At 42.8% G+C, this 17,047-nt stretch overlaps 1 protein-coding gene across 2 annotated transcripts; it reads right to left on the reverse strand.

The window, feature by feature from the left end:
• Positions 1–1,169: 1,169 nt before the first annotated feature.
• On the reverse strand, positions 1,170–16,026 carry si:dkey-70p6.1 (uncharacterized protein LOC570575 homolog). Of its 2 annotated transcripts, none has more exons than XM_044350408.1 (7): positions 15,523–16,026; positions 7,838–8,062; positions 7,483–7,540; positions 7,228–7,306; positions 5,659–6,005; positions 3,202–3,339; positions 1,170–2,794 (listed from the first exon to the last, which is right to left on the reverse strand). In XM_044350408.1, the coding sequence occupies exons 2-7, from the start codon at positions 7,969–7,971 to the stop codon at positions 2,255–2,257; spliced, it is 1,296 nt and encodes a 431-aa protein (XP_044206343.1). In that variant the 5' UTR covers positions 7,972–8,062; positions 15,523–16,026; the 3' UTR covers positions 1,170–2,254. The 2 variants fall into 2 exon arrangements, with proteins under 2 accessions (XP_044206343.1, XP_044206342.1); XM_044350407.1 differs by having other exon boundaries at positions 5,659–6,122.
• Positions 16,027–17,047: the final 1,021 nt, after the last annotated feature.

Here is a 17,047-nt window from a genome sequence, read left to right on the forward strand (position 1 = left end):
TACACAAAAGAAGCGAAGGATGATGGAGGAAACAAGCAGAAAAACATGTTAAAATGACACTTTTAGAGTTTTTTTTTTTGTTTTTTTTTTTAGTTTGTCCCATAGGTATGTTCAGATTTTTTTTTCTTTCCTTTTGAAAGAACTGAAGACATGAAGCTTTTGAGATCAGAAGAAAATGTTTAAATTAAAAAGAGAGTCTTTGATCCGTCTGTAGTAGATGAGCAAAGTGAGCTCTTCAGAAATACACTCGGTAATATTTAGGCCTAAGAGAAAGTTGTCCTCAGCGTCACTCTGAGATTTCTGCTTCCTCTCCATTTTTAAGAACTGAGACTATGAGATAAAACGTATTTTTTTAAAGTGCCACTTTATTACAAAAGTATAAACTTGACTGACATTTCATGAATAGTAATCTTGATATAAAACATTACAATCTTTTGCACTTAGCACTTAATTACACGCTTTTGAGTACAAGACCCTGTAGTCTGAATAGCAAACACACAACATTAGCTGCCACATTTAACTTAGCTGGGCTTTCCAAGAACACACCGTAGCTTCATGGCTTCAAAAACAACAAACAGAATACACTGAAATTTACATTGCAGCTGTTTTGCAGTTTGTGTCACAAGATAAGTCATTCCATAACACAATTAAACATAATAGAAAAAGATAGATTTCTTGACACTGATGATATATTTATTATTCTTTCTCTTTTGTAATGTACATACACATTGCATCAACATACAGTATAATCACATTGTTTGCTGGGGATATTTGGTCAAATGAAATCATCATCATCCAGGATTTGGACGTAATTTTGTGTGTGTGTGTGTGTGTATGTGTATGTGTGTGTGAGATCCTCAGGGTGATGCTCTGCTTGCTTAGCAAATCATTTGCTTCACATTTTTGTCATTTCTGCAATATTTTAACACTGATAACAGAGAGAGGAGGAGAGAGAATGTCCGTCGATGGATTGATGATGAGACATGACGTTTGCTAATACACATCAGTTCTACTGTAGCTTTCCGAGCTGCACTATAGTGAAACCCAAGCAGATTCATATGACCACAAGGCAGGGACTATGTGGATGAACGGTCCACAGATGTGAGTGAGGACTGAGCAGAGGGAAGGGAGTGGGTGGGTGGGTGGTGGTGTGGAGGGGGCGGGGGGGAAGGGGTGGGTTGAGTGGACTGTCTCCACCTTTAGGACTCGGGCAGTTCTCTTTAGTCTTGTTTCATCTGTACTGTGTGTGCGTTGCAGACGTCGGAGGAGAGAAAATTAACTCTCCTCCCTGCAGCACAGAGTCCCACTGAGCCAAAGACATCCTTAATCTAACTGGCATTATGCTCTACAGAGAAATAAAGCAACACACTAAAAAAGAAAACAAAAAAAACAACCAACAACAATAGAAAATAAAAAAAAAAACATTCATATAGGTACCACATGACAGTGCTTGATTTTTTGTGTTTTTTTTTTCACATTTTTAGCATGCAACTTGTAGCAGGCAAAGTGCAGAAACAGGATCAACAAAGTAAAACACTTCATTTACAGACGGCAGTGGAGACAGTGTTCAGTCCATGTAAGATGAAACAAAACATGACGGAGGGAAGTATCTGGTCAGTTTTTAAATGGAAATGGTCTAAATTAGTCGAAGCTTTTAGGAGGAATGCAAAATGTGTGCAATTTTGTTATAATACTCTCATAATTTTTTTCTCTTGGTCCCTGAGCTTTCAAGTATTTTGATTAGTAATTCATTCCTTTATATCATTTAAATTCCGTCCTGAATCACATCTTGACCAACTACAGGGAAGGCCTGTTCACGACAGACTAAGTGCTACCAAAAGATTTCACACAATGCTGTGCCTTTTCCCCAAATAAGAGTCCTGCTCGGACCAGATAAACGACTACTTTTACCCGCTAGAATTGAGGAAGAACTCATCACTTTATTGTGCTTTGCACATATGTATCAGTAAAATAGTGCTACTGTTACCTACAGATTGCTCTGCAATGGTCTTGTGCTCATTTATTATTCACTACCTTTGGATTCCTTATAAGGTTTATAGATTGGACTTTGTATTCAGCCCAGGTCATAACAGATCAGCATTATTGCCCCAAGGCCTCTGGAGCCTGTGAAAGGCATGACTTGAATGTAAACAGTATGTGTGGGTGAGCATGACAGGGGCTCAGCCGTCACTCCTTGTGGTGTTAGCTCAGCTCCTTGTGTTGGAAGGGTAGGGGTCACAGTGCAGCAGCCGCCTCAGAGCCCTGTTACATACATCTCCATGCCATCGTTGAAAGTGAAGATGGTGGTGGTGCTGGAGGTGGCGGAGCCCTGCTTCAGGTCGCCGATGCTCTCGTACAGGTTCTCCCCCGGTAGCAGCAGGGCTTTGGCAGGCAGGTGCTGTAACTTGGGGGTTTGCTGCGTCGGCGGCGGCGGAGGGGGCTGCTGCTGCTGCAAGGGCTGCTGGCCTTTCTTCCTCCTCGGCCGCAGGGTGGCACACGTGTTGGGGGGCCTCTCTCGCTTCCAGGCGCCTCCACCTTCCATGTTCTCATAGGCCAGATCGCACTCCTCTGTCCCGAAGGACTCATAGCAGTGGTCGTCAAGGGACCCTCCAATTGCTTTGCCCTCCTGAGGGGCCCAGGTCTGGGGTTTGACCACTACACTAAACCCCCCATCCCGGTCTCGGTCCCGGTCACCACGACCCAAGGTCCGGAAGCCAGGATTGGCTGGGGGAGATCCCGGCACAGCTCTCTTCTTCTTTCCTGGTTTACACACCTTTGAGTACATCTCAGCCACCTGCAATCCAACAACATCATCACTGAGATTATGGACTGTAAATACTTTAAAGGAATAGTTTGACATTTGAGGAAATGCATTTATTTGCTTTCTTGCCGAGAGTTAGATGAAAAGATTGATACCACTCTCTGATATGAGGCTAAAACCAGCAGCAGCTTAGCTTAGCTTAGCATACAAACAGGGGAAACAGCTAGTCTGGCTCTCTCATAAGAATAGTTATCAATAGATTGTCATCGTCATTTTTACACTTTTTTAATGGATTAAACAAACAAGACATAATGTGTTAATTAGTGAGCTTTAGAGGTGTTGGTAGGCTAATCAGCTGCTGTCTGTAGCTTCATATTTTCAATTTTAACAAAGTAATTTAACAAATAAACCAGGTTGATGCACATATTGAAGTGTCACACCACAGCAGCAGACGGTTGTATGTTCTCCACTGTGTGAGCAGCCAACGGGCCCAGGGCTTTATTCTGGAGCATGACGATTTCTTCATCCTCTGGAGGCTTCCAGATGTACTGCTCTCCGTTGCCCATAAACATCACTTCCTGTCAACAGAGCAACAAATCACATTTGGGGCAGAACTGAATGGTCACATGTCCATGCATGTACTCTGATGCTCAGCTGATAAATGAGTGATAAATGATCCACTTTAAAGGACAGGTTCACAATTTTTCAAGTCTGTCTTAAAACAATAATCAGGAGCCCAAATGAATATTGAAATAGGTTTTTCTTCTTCTATCCCTTCATAATGCACTTAAATGTAAGTGATGGAGATCAAAATCCACAGTCCTCCTGTGCAAAAATGTATATAAAGGTTTATTTGAAGCTAATATGAAGCTTCAGCCGTCCAAATGAGTCAGATCAAATAGATATCTGCCAACATTACAGTCTTTTTAGTACCAAAGTCTCTTTTTTTGTTCTTCCACTGCAGCTCAACAAGGAAACACAAAGAGGAGAGAGACTTTGATGCTAAAAAGACTGTAAATGTGGCAGATATCCACTTGATATGACTAACTCAGACTGTTGAAGCCTCATATAAGCTTCAGATTAATTTTAAATGCACTTTTGCACAAAATGACTGTGTAGACACACTGTGGATTTTGGCCCCCATCACTTACATTGAAAGCACATTTGAAGGGGATCTTTTAAACGCCAGTATGAATGGGAGGAAAACCTCTTTCACTGTTCATATGGACACCAGACTGTTGTTTTAAGACAGACTTGAAAAATTGCGAAACCGTCCTTTAAACGTGTTGAACCGCAAAGCTGACACCCGAAATGTACTTTATGGATTTCATGCAGTATTGAATAGATTTTCCCTGGAAGGTGGAGCTTGTAACATGAGGCACCATGTGCTTATATTCTGGATGACTCAATTTCAACATGTTGCGTCATCCACAGGAAAGTCAGTGGTGATCGGCCCTGTGAACAGACTGCGTACACATGTAAGCCTGTGAACTGTGCATGTTACCGAGCTCAGGTCACAGCAGATAGCGCGACCTCACTGACCTCACACAGGGCAACAAATGGTCTCCCACTGTCACCTGGAGGGGAGCACGTAGCCTTATATCCACAGTAATAACTAGACAGTCCTGCTGCTGCGGATATATGGAGGAGGTGACACTGTTGAGAGCAGAAATACCCCACCATCGCCAAGAACTCTTGGACATATAAACACCGCTGACTGCCTGGACTTCAAAGAAATATCTACAGAAGTGCAAAAATATCACAACACCATGCATGATGTAGCCGAGTGCAGGAAAAACTGCAACACTGGCACATTTACAACCGCAGCATCAACAGGAAATATGACAGAAATACTCTCCACATCCTGCTCCCTGTACCTGGACAACAAACTAAATATTAATATGCTAACTACAGAATTTGTTACACATGTTAACACAGCCAGTAACAGAAATCTGAACCTGACACTCTGAATAGAGATCTCAGGGAGTCCTGATGGATCAACTAAACTCTTGCACTGAAGCATCTTTAAAAAAAACTCTCCCAGTAAGGCCAGTACACAAGACATCAACTCAATCTTTATCGACTGTTTATGATCTTATGCTGCTCGAGTCAGACCTCTGGAGGACCAACACCGACCCAAACAAGCTTTAAACTTCCTCTCCCCCCCTCCAGTCTTCTCTTCCTTATGTTTTTTTTTCAGCTGACTACTCAGGTGTTAGTGTCCAGGATTATTCCAAATCATCTTTTTTTTTCTGCAACATTAAGGTCACCAACAATACAATATGTGAAAAACATTTACCTCATTTCCAAAACAGTGTTTTTATGTTTTATTTATGTGGGAATCATTTCATATTTATTGGTTACATGTTAAATATTACATGTTTTGGACCGTAAATGTATCAAATCAGTACAAAAAACATGAATACATACCTTCTAAGATCTAAACTGAAAGTCTAATCTAATCTTCCCTGAAATTAACTCTTCTAAAGGTTACAAATAACCTAAACATTAAGTTAAAACCAAAATTCCCTCTACACAAGAGCTGTTGAACTGTTTTAAAGGAATAGTTTGACATTTATGGAAATACACTTATTCGCCTTCTTGTTGAGAGTTAGATGAGATGATTCACACCACTCTCATGTCTGTACGCTAAATATGAAGCTGCAGCCAAGAGACTGTTAGCTTAGCTTAGCATAAAGACTGGAAACAGGGGGAAACAGCTAGCCTGGTCTGTCCAAAGGTTAGATAATCTGCCTACAAACACCTCTAAAGATAACTAAAGAACATGTTTGTTTAATCTGTACAAAAACTGAAGCGAATAAAAATATATTTATTATGTCAAACTATTCCTTTCCACCATGTGATCCTCTGTATGCGAAACATTTAACTCTACTAACCTTTGGGAATGAGGGGACGTTGAAGGCCTCCATGTTTCTACGGGGCAGCTTTGTGCTGTGAGGGTGTGGCGGTGGAGGGGCGGGGTGTGACGGCGGGGCGTGTCGTGGCGGTGGCGCCGGCGGCTCTCCCATATCCGTCCCGCTGTCCCTCTTTTGTGGCGCCTTGTCGGCCTTCCTCAGCTTCCTGACACAAGCGTACTCAGCCGTCTCCGGAGGGTGTGGCGGAGACATGACCTGGGCCTCGGGTTCGGGCAGCCCTCCTTCCACATCCCCGTCTGGGTCTGGTGGAGCCGGGGTGTTGGCGGGGACGGCCGGAGGGGCCGGGGTGTCCGTCTGCCCGGCCCTGCCTACCATGGCGTAGAGGGCATCGTCAGTACGTGAGGTGGAAGAGCGTCGCCCCACTTCAGAGTAAGTGTGCTCTCCGTCCTCTCCAGTCCCAGAGGGAATCTGGGGAAGCTGCCTGCCTTGAGAACGAAGGTCAGAGTTAAACCGACTGCTTGAGCGGCAGCAGAAAGGTCCATGCCGACTGGACATTTGTCTTTAGACGCCTTTAGACGGCACAAACAAGCTGCTACTACTACGTCCACCATAAAGCAGAATTCACATCCTCTTCTTTTACCATTCAACAAACATTTGCGACCAAGAATTTCTCACTATAAAGAGAAAATCTTGGAGCTGACAGTGAACTGGGAACTGACGTAGATGTTTGAGAATATGCCTCCAAATTGGCTTCCATCCACTGCAGTGGAAGCAAGACAAGTATGAATCAGGACATATGCTTATATTTCTTCAAACCCTCTCAGGCTACTGTCACACTGCCCACAAACGCAGTTCCCTGTTGACTGTCAGTGATATCAGCTCCAGGATTTGTCTTGGCGCTCCGATTTCTGTCTTTTAGGGAGAGATGCATGTTTATAAATGAAGGCTGAGTTGTAAATGTCATGTGAATTCTGTTTTAGGGTGAATTTCTCCTCTAAAATCTTGATACGGAAAGGTTTTTCATGAATATAGGGCCGGATCAAATACTGGAAAACCTGGAGAAAAAGTGTGAGGCGGGAAGTGTCTTTAAGCAACAACCTATGTGACTGTTTAACTAAACGTTCAGTTACGTTATTTGGGGTTGGTAATGTTGTCTGGCAATAATTAATGAGGGTGAAGCTAAATCAGAACATGCTACATGCTATCTTCATTTGTCTTTACTTGTCATGCTATTAATCTGCTGCCAAATTTTGCGATTGATTTTCCATTTTTGCCATTTCATGGACTACATCGTTGGTGTTCGGTGAAAACTAGTATCTCTAATTTTGGTGATTTTCACACTTTCTAGATAACAATCTCCTCATGTGACTGGCAAAAAATATCACCCCCTTCGGCTCAGAAAATTTCCCTCAACATTCCCCCTTTAGATGATGCCAAAAATGCTTTGTCATGCAGCTAAAACGAGACCAGGCTGTTCAGTCCCCGAAAAGTTGACATTTGGAAGTTATAAGGTTTTCAGCGAGGTTCCAACAGCGAGGTGCAGTTCATAGAGCGCACAGGTCAGGATTTGTATGTGAAAGATGAACTCACTTTTGCCATTGCAGTTCATCTTGTTCATCTCAGTGTCTGATTTACTGATGGACCGCAGCTTCGACTGCCTGAGTATACCCTGAAAACACACACGCACGCACGCACGCACGCACACACACACACACACACACAAACACTAATTAAGACTGAAGAGGTGCCCTCTGAATGATATTGTTCCCTGCTGAATTGAGTTGCTTCAGCTACCTCTGCTGCAATACAAACAAAACAACGAGGAGTGTGTTGCCTGATACCTACCATGTCCATGAGACGGTGTTTTCCACCCTCGCCGGGAACATTGTGTGTCTTTCCCTTCCTGTGGTAAACACAACCTCTCAGTCATACAGGTTGACACTTACTACAGTGATGCACTTCTGTGTGTGTGTGTGTGTGTGTGTGTGTGTGTGTGTGTGTGTGTGTGTGTGTGTGTGCAGAGTTTGTGCCTGAGTCATTGTCCATATGAGTCTGAGTCATCTTATGACTGTGCACATGTGTCTAAAGGGAGACATTTACTTGTCTTTGCATTTGCAAACGAGCGTCCTTATCAACACATGCTTACATCCACGTGTGTGTATTTGTGTGTGGTCATACGTGTACGCGTGCATGCTCTCACCTCTGGCAGCCCACGCAGAGCACCACGATGAGGATCGTAACAACAAAGGCTGAGGCAGCAGCGATAGCACCCAGCAGCAGGACCTTGCCGTAGGGAGGAGCCGTGAAGTTCAGCCCGTCCTGCATGGAGGCCATGTGGGAGCGCTGGCGCTCACTTGCTCTCACACACTCACACTCTCACCCTTACACTCATGCACGCAGGGAAGTGCCACAGTCTCACTGGGATCTGCAGTGAGAAGGCACAGAGTGGTACTTAATTACAAAATTATCTAACCTTTACAAAACATCGTGTAGGTTAACAAAGCAGCGGAACCAGAAGTAAAATATTCACGGTGGGAAAGCAGAGAGAAAGCAGCAGTTTGAAAAGAGGAAAAGTGAGATTTCCTGCCAGCGATGAGGCAGTGAAGTGAACTGACATTACGCCTGCGGCATGTGCTGCTGTTACCTTGTTTGGGATAACTGAGCTTTCTGTGTCACACTTATATAGACATCATACCTGCTCACCACTACGTAGCATGATGGTGAGCTTGTCACTACAGCAATACAACAAGTTTACATTTAACAACTGCTTTATAAAACTGACATAAACCAGAAAAAACATGGTTTCCCGTAGAACTGCAACTAACCATTAGTTTCAATGACCCTCCATCGGCTGCTTTTCTGCTATCAATTAATCTACGTATGATTTTCTCAATTAACCGATTAGTTGTTTTGTTTATAAATTGTCACAAAATAGTGAAAAATGCCTGTTATAGTTTCTTAGAGCTCATGGTGTCATCTTCAAATGTCTTGTTTTATCTGATCAACAGTCCAACATCTGAAGATACTTAGTTAACCATCATGCATCACACAGAAAAGCTTTCACATCTGAGAAGCTACAACCTGCTGCTTAAAAAAATGACTAAAATGATTATTCACTTATCAAAATAGCTGCAGATTAATTGTTGCACCTCTAGTTTCACAAGAATACGGTGCAAATCAATTTGTAAGGTAGCTCCTATGATGCATCCAGGAACACAGGATTTCCCAATGGTTTTAACCACTCCAACAGAAAAAAAAACTACAAAAAAAAAAGGTACAATGAGTCACAGCACATCTGAACATGCCAGCAGGCAGAGTAACCTGAAACACTGAAGGAGCCGAGATGAAAGCAGAAGGAGCAGACAGAAACATCTTTCTTGCCTCCTCTCTACTCGTCGCTGCTTGCCAGACAATTTCACATTTGGCAGTGTAATATGTTTCAAATAAACAATAAAAACACGGAGCTATAACAAAAAGGCGAAACAAACAAACCCATTGTAATCTCTGTCAAATCATGCCATCTGTCTGCTGTGACAGAGTGTTTTCATGTGTGTTTATTGGCTGCGTTGTCGCCTGTCCATCAGCAAAACAAGACTGCAGGAAACATACTGCCTGGTTTTGTCCAAAGTCTAGTTGCACTGAAGTTTTGGGACATAATGCTTATGTCTGTCATCTATTTATTCAGTTTAAAACCACAGATGTTCTTCCAAACAAAACTCTCTTAGCCATTTTCATATGTGAAAACCCGGCTAGTGATCTCCTCCTTTTAGACAAAGTCTTTGTATCTGCATCATGCCCGCTCATGATCAAATCTGACACTTCAAACGACGTGCTTTAGTATTGGATTCCACATAGATGCTTCCCTTCCAGACAAAATGTAATCTTCACAGTCCAAATTACTTTAACAGTTTGTCTGTAGTCTGGTGAACAACGTGTCTCTTCTCTGAAAGTTAGCCGAGGACTCAAGACTGTTGCCGTGTTTTTAGGAGAGACCATCACATGACTGTTGGGCTTTTCTGAGGACAACATGTCAGTCTGGTCCATTCTGCTGTGGCTGAAATACAGTATTACTATGTTCTTACATAGCTAAAGCAGTTCAAATAGTTTAGCTTTAGCTTTGTATTATTTGTAATGTTAGTGAGGAGTGATTAGGATTCAAGCAGCATAAGCTCTTCTTCACTGTTCCCTCTTCTTCTTTACTAAAATCATCAGTTCAGGAACTTGTAATTTGGTTTAACTGAGTTTTGGCCTGATAAGGATTTAATATTTGATTTAAACGACTGAAATTATAAAATACTTATACTTATCAGCTGCACTGTAGCACCCACTCCTGTTTTATCCATATATTCCAGTGTCCAGCTGGCTCTCCTAACACAGGCCACACCTGTTCCCACCTGGATAAATTTGGTTGAAATTTGCAAATTATGCAAAACCAACTTTTGCTATCTAGTCTATTCTCTTAACCCAAGAGGGACCACGTTGATCTTAACATAAAAGACTCTCTGGAGTATGAATGTCAGTGATTATTCAAAACAGAGACCAACGTCAAATCTCACCAAGACTTGTCTGCATATGAACAGATTGAACATGGTGAATCTGGCACACATCTCACCAAATGTGGCAACTATTTTTCCCACATTTTGAATTTTCTAAAACTGACATTTAAAAAGATTTCCTACACCAGTGGAGGGGGGGTCGGGACCTCCTCAAAGTGTTGCAAAATAAATCCGTGGGTGGCGAGATGATTAACAGACTGGAAAAACATTTTTTTTAAAAATCAAATCAATTATGATCTTTTCTTTACTTTTCTGGCTAATCTTTTGTGGATTGCTGGATAAATTCACCTCCACCTAAATTACTCAAATAAAACAAGAAAAAATAATTCATTTGAACTGGAAGACACATGCAAACAAAGGTGAAGGGTCGCAGGTAGACATTTGTTTTAAGGGGCACCAAACCAATAAGTCTGGGCCTCCCCGTCCAACACCTTTGATCCCATCACCTCCAAATGTGTCATGCATCACGTCTGATTAAAACTAAGTTTGACTATAGAGTATGAAACGGTTATAAAGTGTTGTAGTTAAAGTTATCCTGAGCATAATTTCACACAAAGCTTTAGAGACTCACAGGGAGTTGAGTTTTAGCCAAAAGGGCTCCAGTAGAAATCTTTCACTGTGAAGCATCAGCAGCTCCATCAGCACAGGAAACCAAATCAGATCAGTAAAGAATAAGAACGTGATGTCTCCATTGTTACACAATTAATGATTATTTTCATTATCAATTAGGCGATTCATCACTTGGTCTATAAAACATCAGAAAACTGTGAAACATGTCCATTACAATTTCCTACAGCCCAATGTTAAGTTATCAGACCAACAGTCTAAAACCAAAAGATACTCGATTTACTAAAATGTTAAAACCAACCAACAGATGTTTGGCACTTTTGCTTGAAAACTAACTCAAAGGATATGTTCTCAATTTTCCAAGTCTGTCTTAAAACAACAGTCAGGTGCTCATATGAACATTGAAACAGGTTTTTTCTTGCTGAAGATAATATGAACCTTTAGCAGTCGGAGTTAGTTTTTCCTGTTCAGCTGCAGTGGAAGTATAGAAACAAAAAGAAGGAATTTGTCACTAAAAAGACTGTAACATTGAAAGATATCTACTCAAGTACGGCTGAAGCTTCATATTAACTTCAAGTAAACTTTTAAATACATTTTTGTGTTGAGGGAGGACTGCATCACTTACATTATAAGTGCATTATGAAAGGATCTTATGATGGTCAGTATGAACAGGAGGAATGATTACAGCAAGGACAACATGTGTCAATGTTCATTCAGGCTCCTGACTGTTTTACAAAACGTTTTATGAAAAATTGTGAACTTATCCTTTAAATGATTAATCAACTATCAAAATGTAATTTTCTGTTGAATCAACTTATCATTGGCGCTCCTCTACTGAACAATGAACAAGGTTAGTTTATTTAAAAATGATACGACTGAGTAGAGGACGAGGTCTGTTAAGGCCAAAATATCACTTTTCATGTTGTAGTTTATCGACGTGCCTTTTTCTCTGCTATTTTCTTTTCTTATTGAATATTTCTTCTTTTATAATTGAGCTGATTTTTACAGGTACAGTATCTGATCTTTCCGTTTAATCCAACAGAGTAAAGGTCTAACAGATGTTTATCAGGCTCTGAACTGTACAAGTTTTGCAGACATTTCTCTTTTTGAAGTTCCAACCATGAACCCGACTGTTCTCAGCATGAAATCCAATTTGCACCAAATTTTATACACAGATGACTTGGTGATTCTTTTCATGCTGCCTCTAGTTTTCTTTGTATGTTCACAGCGTCCTGACCAGACAACAACTGCTTTGTTCCCTAATCTAAATTAACCCCACATTGATTAATATTAATCTATCAATTGGTCATATTTCCAACTGTGGATTACTTCTTCCAGCTTGTGTGACTGCAGCAGCGAACACGTTTGCTCAGCACGTCAATCAAAACTATTTTGTGTATTTTAACAACATGTCGAGGATGTGACAAACTGTGACCTGCTTTTAACGCGACTGATTCATCCTCCGGTGCTTCATCTTCACCAGAGCACTTCATGAGTAGTCTGGAATGTGATATTGGATATGAAGAGCCGTACGCACCTACGAGGCAATGATCATTTAATTCACAGTTGCAGCAGTGTCAGTGCAATTATATCTATTCTGATTTGACAACAGAGCCGAGGAAAAGAGATGGGGGGGGGGGGCGGGGGGGGGGTAATGAGAGAGAAGAAAGAGGAGAGGTGTAGGTGTGGAGGAAAAGAAAAGAGAGGGAAAGAGATAGAGAGAGAGAGGAGGGGAGGAGGACATGCGTGGGAGTCCTGTGGCAGGTGTTTGAAGACGCTGAAAGCAGATGATGAGAAGAGGCTGTCATATTTCCCCTACGAGGTTTTCCCGGCCTCCCTTCTCCCTTCCTCGTTCGGCGTGTCCACACCTCCCCACCCATTCTTCTCTGCCTCTATCCCCCTGCCTCCGCCTGCGGTGTTTCAGCCAGAGTGACGCCTCAGCACTGCAGTGTAATCTCTGGCCCTCGAGCTGCCTCGTCTGAGCCAACCAATTGGACGTAGCGTTCAGAGCAGAGCAAGAAATGGCCCTCCACCGGCTGCTTTTCTGCTAAACAAAGCCCCCTTCTCCCTCGGCCACAGAGAGACCCCCCCACCACCACCACCACCACCACCACCACCACCCAACCCCTCCCCTCTCTGCCTGTTCGTTAGAAACTACCAGCACTCCCTAGAAATACCTGCAGGTGCAGATTTGCCAGGTGTTGCTCTGACTGTATATCACAGACCAGGAGGGGCCATAAAGGAAACTGGAGCATCACCGAGCATTAATATCTGATTTCTTAACTGCCTCAAATGCTTTTTTTTTTTTTTTTGGTAAATGAAACTACAAAGTGCATTCTTGACATTTGGAAACAGTATATGTGACAAAAATGAGCAAATGAAGACTGTAAGGTGAGGCTGAAAGCTCCAAAGGCTAGTAAGTGGACCTTTGAGCTTTGATTATTTTGTTACATATAAAAAAAAAATTACAAATTTCCCTTTAATCCTTGTATATTTGCTCTCCTCTTGTATTAGAGTGATGTCTATGTTGGGTACAGGTGGGTGAATGAATGAATGAATGAACGGATGACTTAAAGAATGACAGCAGCAGATCACCTGTTGACTCATTAATTAAACGCCTTTAAAGGAAGGGAGACACATTTCAGATCATATTTTATGTGCAAAACTTAACTAATAAAATATATATTATTTTTTTTTAACACCAAACAAATCCTCACATTCAAACCGTAAAGAAGAGCTACATGTTTCCTGCTCTTACAGCACCTGATGAGGCCACAAAGTCAACAAGGAATTACAGTGTAATCTGCATAAAAATGGAGTATAAGAACAACATTTAGCCCTCACAATCAACACTAGTAGGGGTTTATTTTCCAGGAACATGCCCTGCATTTACATGTGTGTGTGTGTGTGTGTGTGTGTGTGTGTGTGTGTGTGTGTTCATTATTATTAATAATACTGGAGCTCCTTTTCGACAAGCCCAGCCAGCCAGTCAGCCAGCCAGCCAGCAGCGGCCTCTCTGCCAATCTGCTCAGGTTTTGATAAACCACCTGGGAGTTCATGTGGAGCAAAAAAACCTCACCCTCTGTGTGACATAAATAACAGCAATGTGTGTGTGTGTGTGTGTTGGAGAGAGAGAGAGAGAGAGAGAGAGAGAGGGAGAGAGAGATGAGGGGGGGAGAGAGAGGAGGCTGCTATTGTGTGAGAATGTGAATTAGGTCAAATGTTTGCTTGCAACAACGATTAACCATGCCCCTGTGAGGAAGAAAGCCTTGTGTGTGTGTGTGTGGAAGAGGCTCTGTCTTTATCCGTGCAACGCTGCCTCTGACACAAACACCGTCTGACATTATTTATCTACCAAAAAAAAAAAAAAAAAGAATTAAAATAACAATAATTTCAAGTAATCACATCCTTTCCGGCAGCTGTGGCAGAGTGAGGGACCTTGAAACAGCAACAATACAGATGCTGGAGGTTAAAGAGGAATCAGCAGCAGCATGTTTTTTTTTTTTTTTACACTGTGGGTCTATTCTGTCCTCTTGGAAAAAATAATAAAGAAATCCTCCATGTATATGTGGCTCATGATGGCACCCACTCATCAGGCATCAATCACACACACACACACACACACACACACACACACACACACACACACACACACACACACACATACTGGGTGACGGTTCGGGTTTGCAGGCTCTGGGCTCTGACACCTCAAACTGCAGTGATGCTGGTGACAACAGGTTACAAACCACGACTCTCTCTCTCTCTCTCTCTCTCTCTCTCTCTCTCTCTCTCTCTCACACACACACACACACACACACACACACACACACACACTGATGCCGACTGAAGCCGAAAACCAGGGTGTGAACGGGAATTTTTAAAGGGGGGGGAAATGCCCGCGCAGGTGGAGGCTATAGGCGTTGTGGTCACAGAAAAGGAAAAAAATTTCAGGCTGATGCAGCGTGCTTTTTTTTTTTTTTTTTTTTTTTTTTTTATCATGGTTTTGTTTCATTAAGCCTGTAGAGAGAGATTTTTTTTGTATCCTCCCTCCTCCTTTTCTTCTCCTCTAATCATCAAAGCGTTTCCGATTCATTTCCAGATCAAAGTGAGGATGGTAAAGGATGTTGTGTCCCTGAGGTCAGCTGGCAACTTACACGACAAAGCCCCCCCCCCCCCCCCCCCCCCCCCTCCACCCCCCTCACCCCCCCCCCCCCCCCCCCCCTATTTATGAGGGGAGGGGAGGAAGGTGGGGGCTGCAAATGTTAACGGAAGGTCTAACGTTAATTATCTGTATGCTTCACAGTGTCGGCAGTGAATATTACGCATGAAAACGCGTGATTGGAGGGCTCCTGCGCCTTCAACACGTCAAATCACAATGAAGTTCTCTGATGAATACCGTTAATTTCGGGCTTAAAATCACAATAAAAAAAGAAGCAATGCAGTAAGGTTGAGGTGGCTGCACACGTGTCTGTGTGTTAAATGTATGTATGACCAGTGGAAATGGAGGAGAGAAGGCAAGCGCGAACACAAAGGGGGGGAAAAAAACAGGCAAAGCGGTATAGGCTTGTGTTTCCTGCATGAATAAAAGGATACTGGGTGCCAACTGCGTGTGCAACTTATCAAGATGAATCTATAGGCACATATGAATGACCCACACTCCCCCCCACACACACCCACCCACCCCCTCTCCTTCCCTGCCTCCCTCCAGCCTGTCACATAGCCACGGGCACAGAGCATTGCGCTATAGCATCCCTGTACTCACTCAGCTCACAGATTTTGGGAGGCGCAGCGTCAACCCTGGTCGCTTCCTTCAGTTTCTGCTTCCACTCGGACCAGGCGCTCCCCGCGAGCATAATCAATCACAGGCGATAACTTGGCTTTCTTGGGGCTCCAGAAAACGGGAATGCAGCATATTGCATGTGGCATCCTCTGGCGCCCGCTGACCCCCTTGTGCGCCCCTGTCCGCGCTCCTCTTGCTCCCCAGCCAGAAGGGAAAGGCTGGGAAGTGTCTTAACAACAAGCCTTTTCCTACTGCCGCTGCCTCCGCCGCCGCCGCCGCCGCTGTTGTATCTCCAATATTATCTCCAAGTGCCAGGTTCTCCTCCACAGTCCCTCAAGCCCCCTCCATCTCTACTCGCATCCCCTCGGCTCAGCTACTGTGCTTCCATGTGACACAGGCAGAGCTGGAGACCCCCCAAATATGATTTTTGTCTTTTGATTCTAGCGTCATCCCTCGGAAGAGCTGGGAAGTGCGGGTTTTATCGTCTAAATGAATGGACTGATTCCCGTGTAGGAGGATTTCTCAGTGCCTGATAACATCCCCGCAGGCTTGTAAAAAGGTGCATTTACACTTTAGCTGATTTCAGAGGCAGATAAAGCACATTTAGAGTCTGTAGTGTACTGCAATTTAGACACTCACAGTCCAAATTACACCACAAGACTCTGGTTTTCTTGCGAGTAAATGTGATAAACTGTTGAAACTGTTGTCATTGTGTCTTATTTGCGAGACCAGAATGTGATTATATTGACACTGAGACTTTTTTAAATGATCCCTTAAAACCTGCAAGAAGAGATAGACTTGCTGATTGATGAACAAGCTTCACAAACCAGATCATGACTCCTGTTTGAGCCACTAATAACCCAGTATGACCCAGTGTTATATGTTTACAATATCAATTTTTAATGAAAGTTAGTCCAAGTACAGCTGAATTGGGAAATATCTCTGATGTTTTCAATAGCAGATTATTTCTGACATGTTGTCTTATTTATCTCTGACCTAGTTTGAGTCCAAATGTTGTAAAAAAAAATATAAATAAAAGTAGGACAGTAATGTATTTTTCTTTGGTGTAGCATCTTTTAACCTTGCCACTCTCTCACACACGTTTGAAGCTTATACCTCCACCACTACTACCACCTACTGGACCCTTCAGAGCATTGTGGAAGAACAACCACCTATCAGGGTGGAGGAGACAGTGTTGCTGTATGAGGATCAATTCATGCCACAGTGAGGGAGAAGTAGAGGCATCAGAGGACAAACAGTTGGTCTTTTAAAGGGTTTTAATAGAAACTGTCCGATCCAGACAAACAGGTTCCAGGTTTTGGCAGGTTTATGGGAAGTGGAAAATATATTCCATAATTAAATCTCAAGATAGTTCCAGGAGTTAAGGCGTCTTCAGACTGAGCGACAACAACGATCGTGTAGGTTTATTGTATGTCACGTTGTGTGATAAAATCTTAGTCACATCAGTTTGAAGCTGTCAGATTGTGTGCTGAATGCAGAGTGAATC

The sequence above is a fragment of the Thunnus albacares genome, chromosome 5, assembly GCF_914725855.1.
Source record: "Thunnus albacares chromosome 5, fThuAlb1.1, whole genome shotgun sequence".
Classification (NCBI taxonomy): domain Eukaryota; kingdom Metazoa; phylum Chordata; class Actinopteri; order Scombriformes; family Scombridae; genus Thunnus; species Thunnus albacares.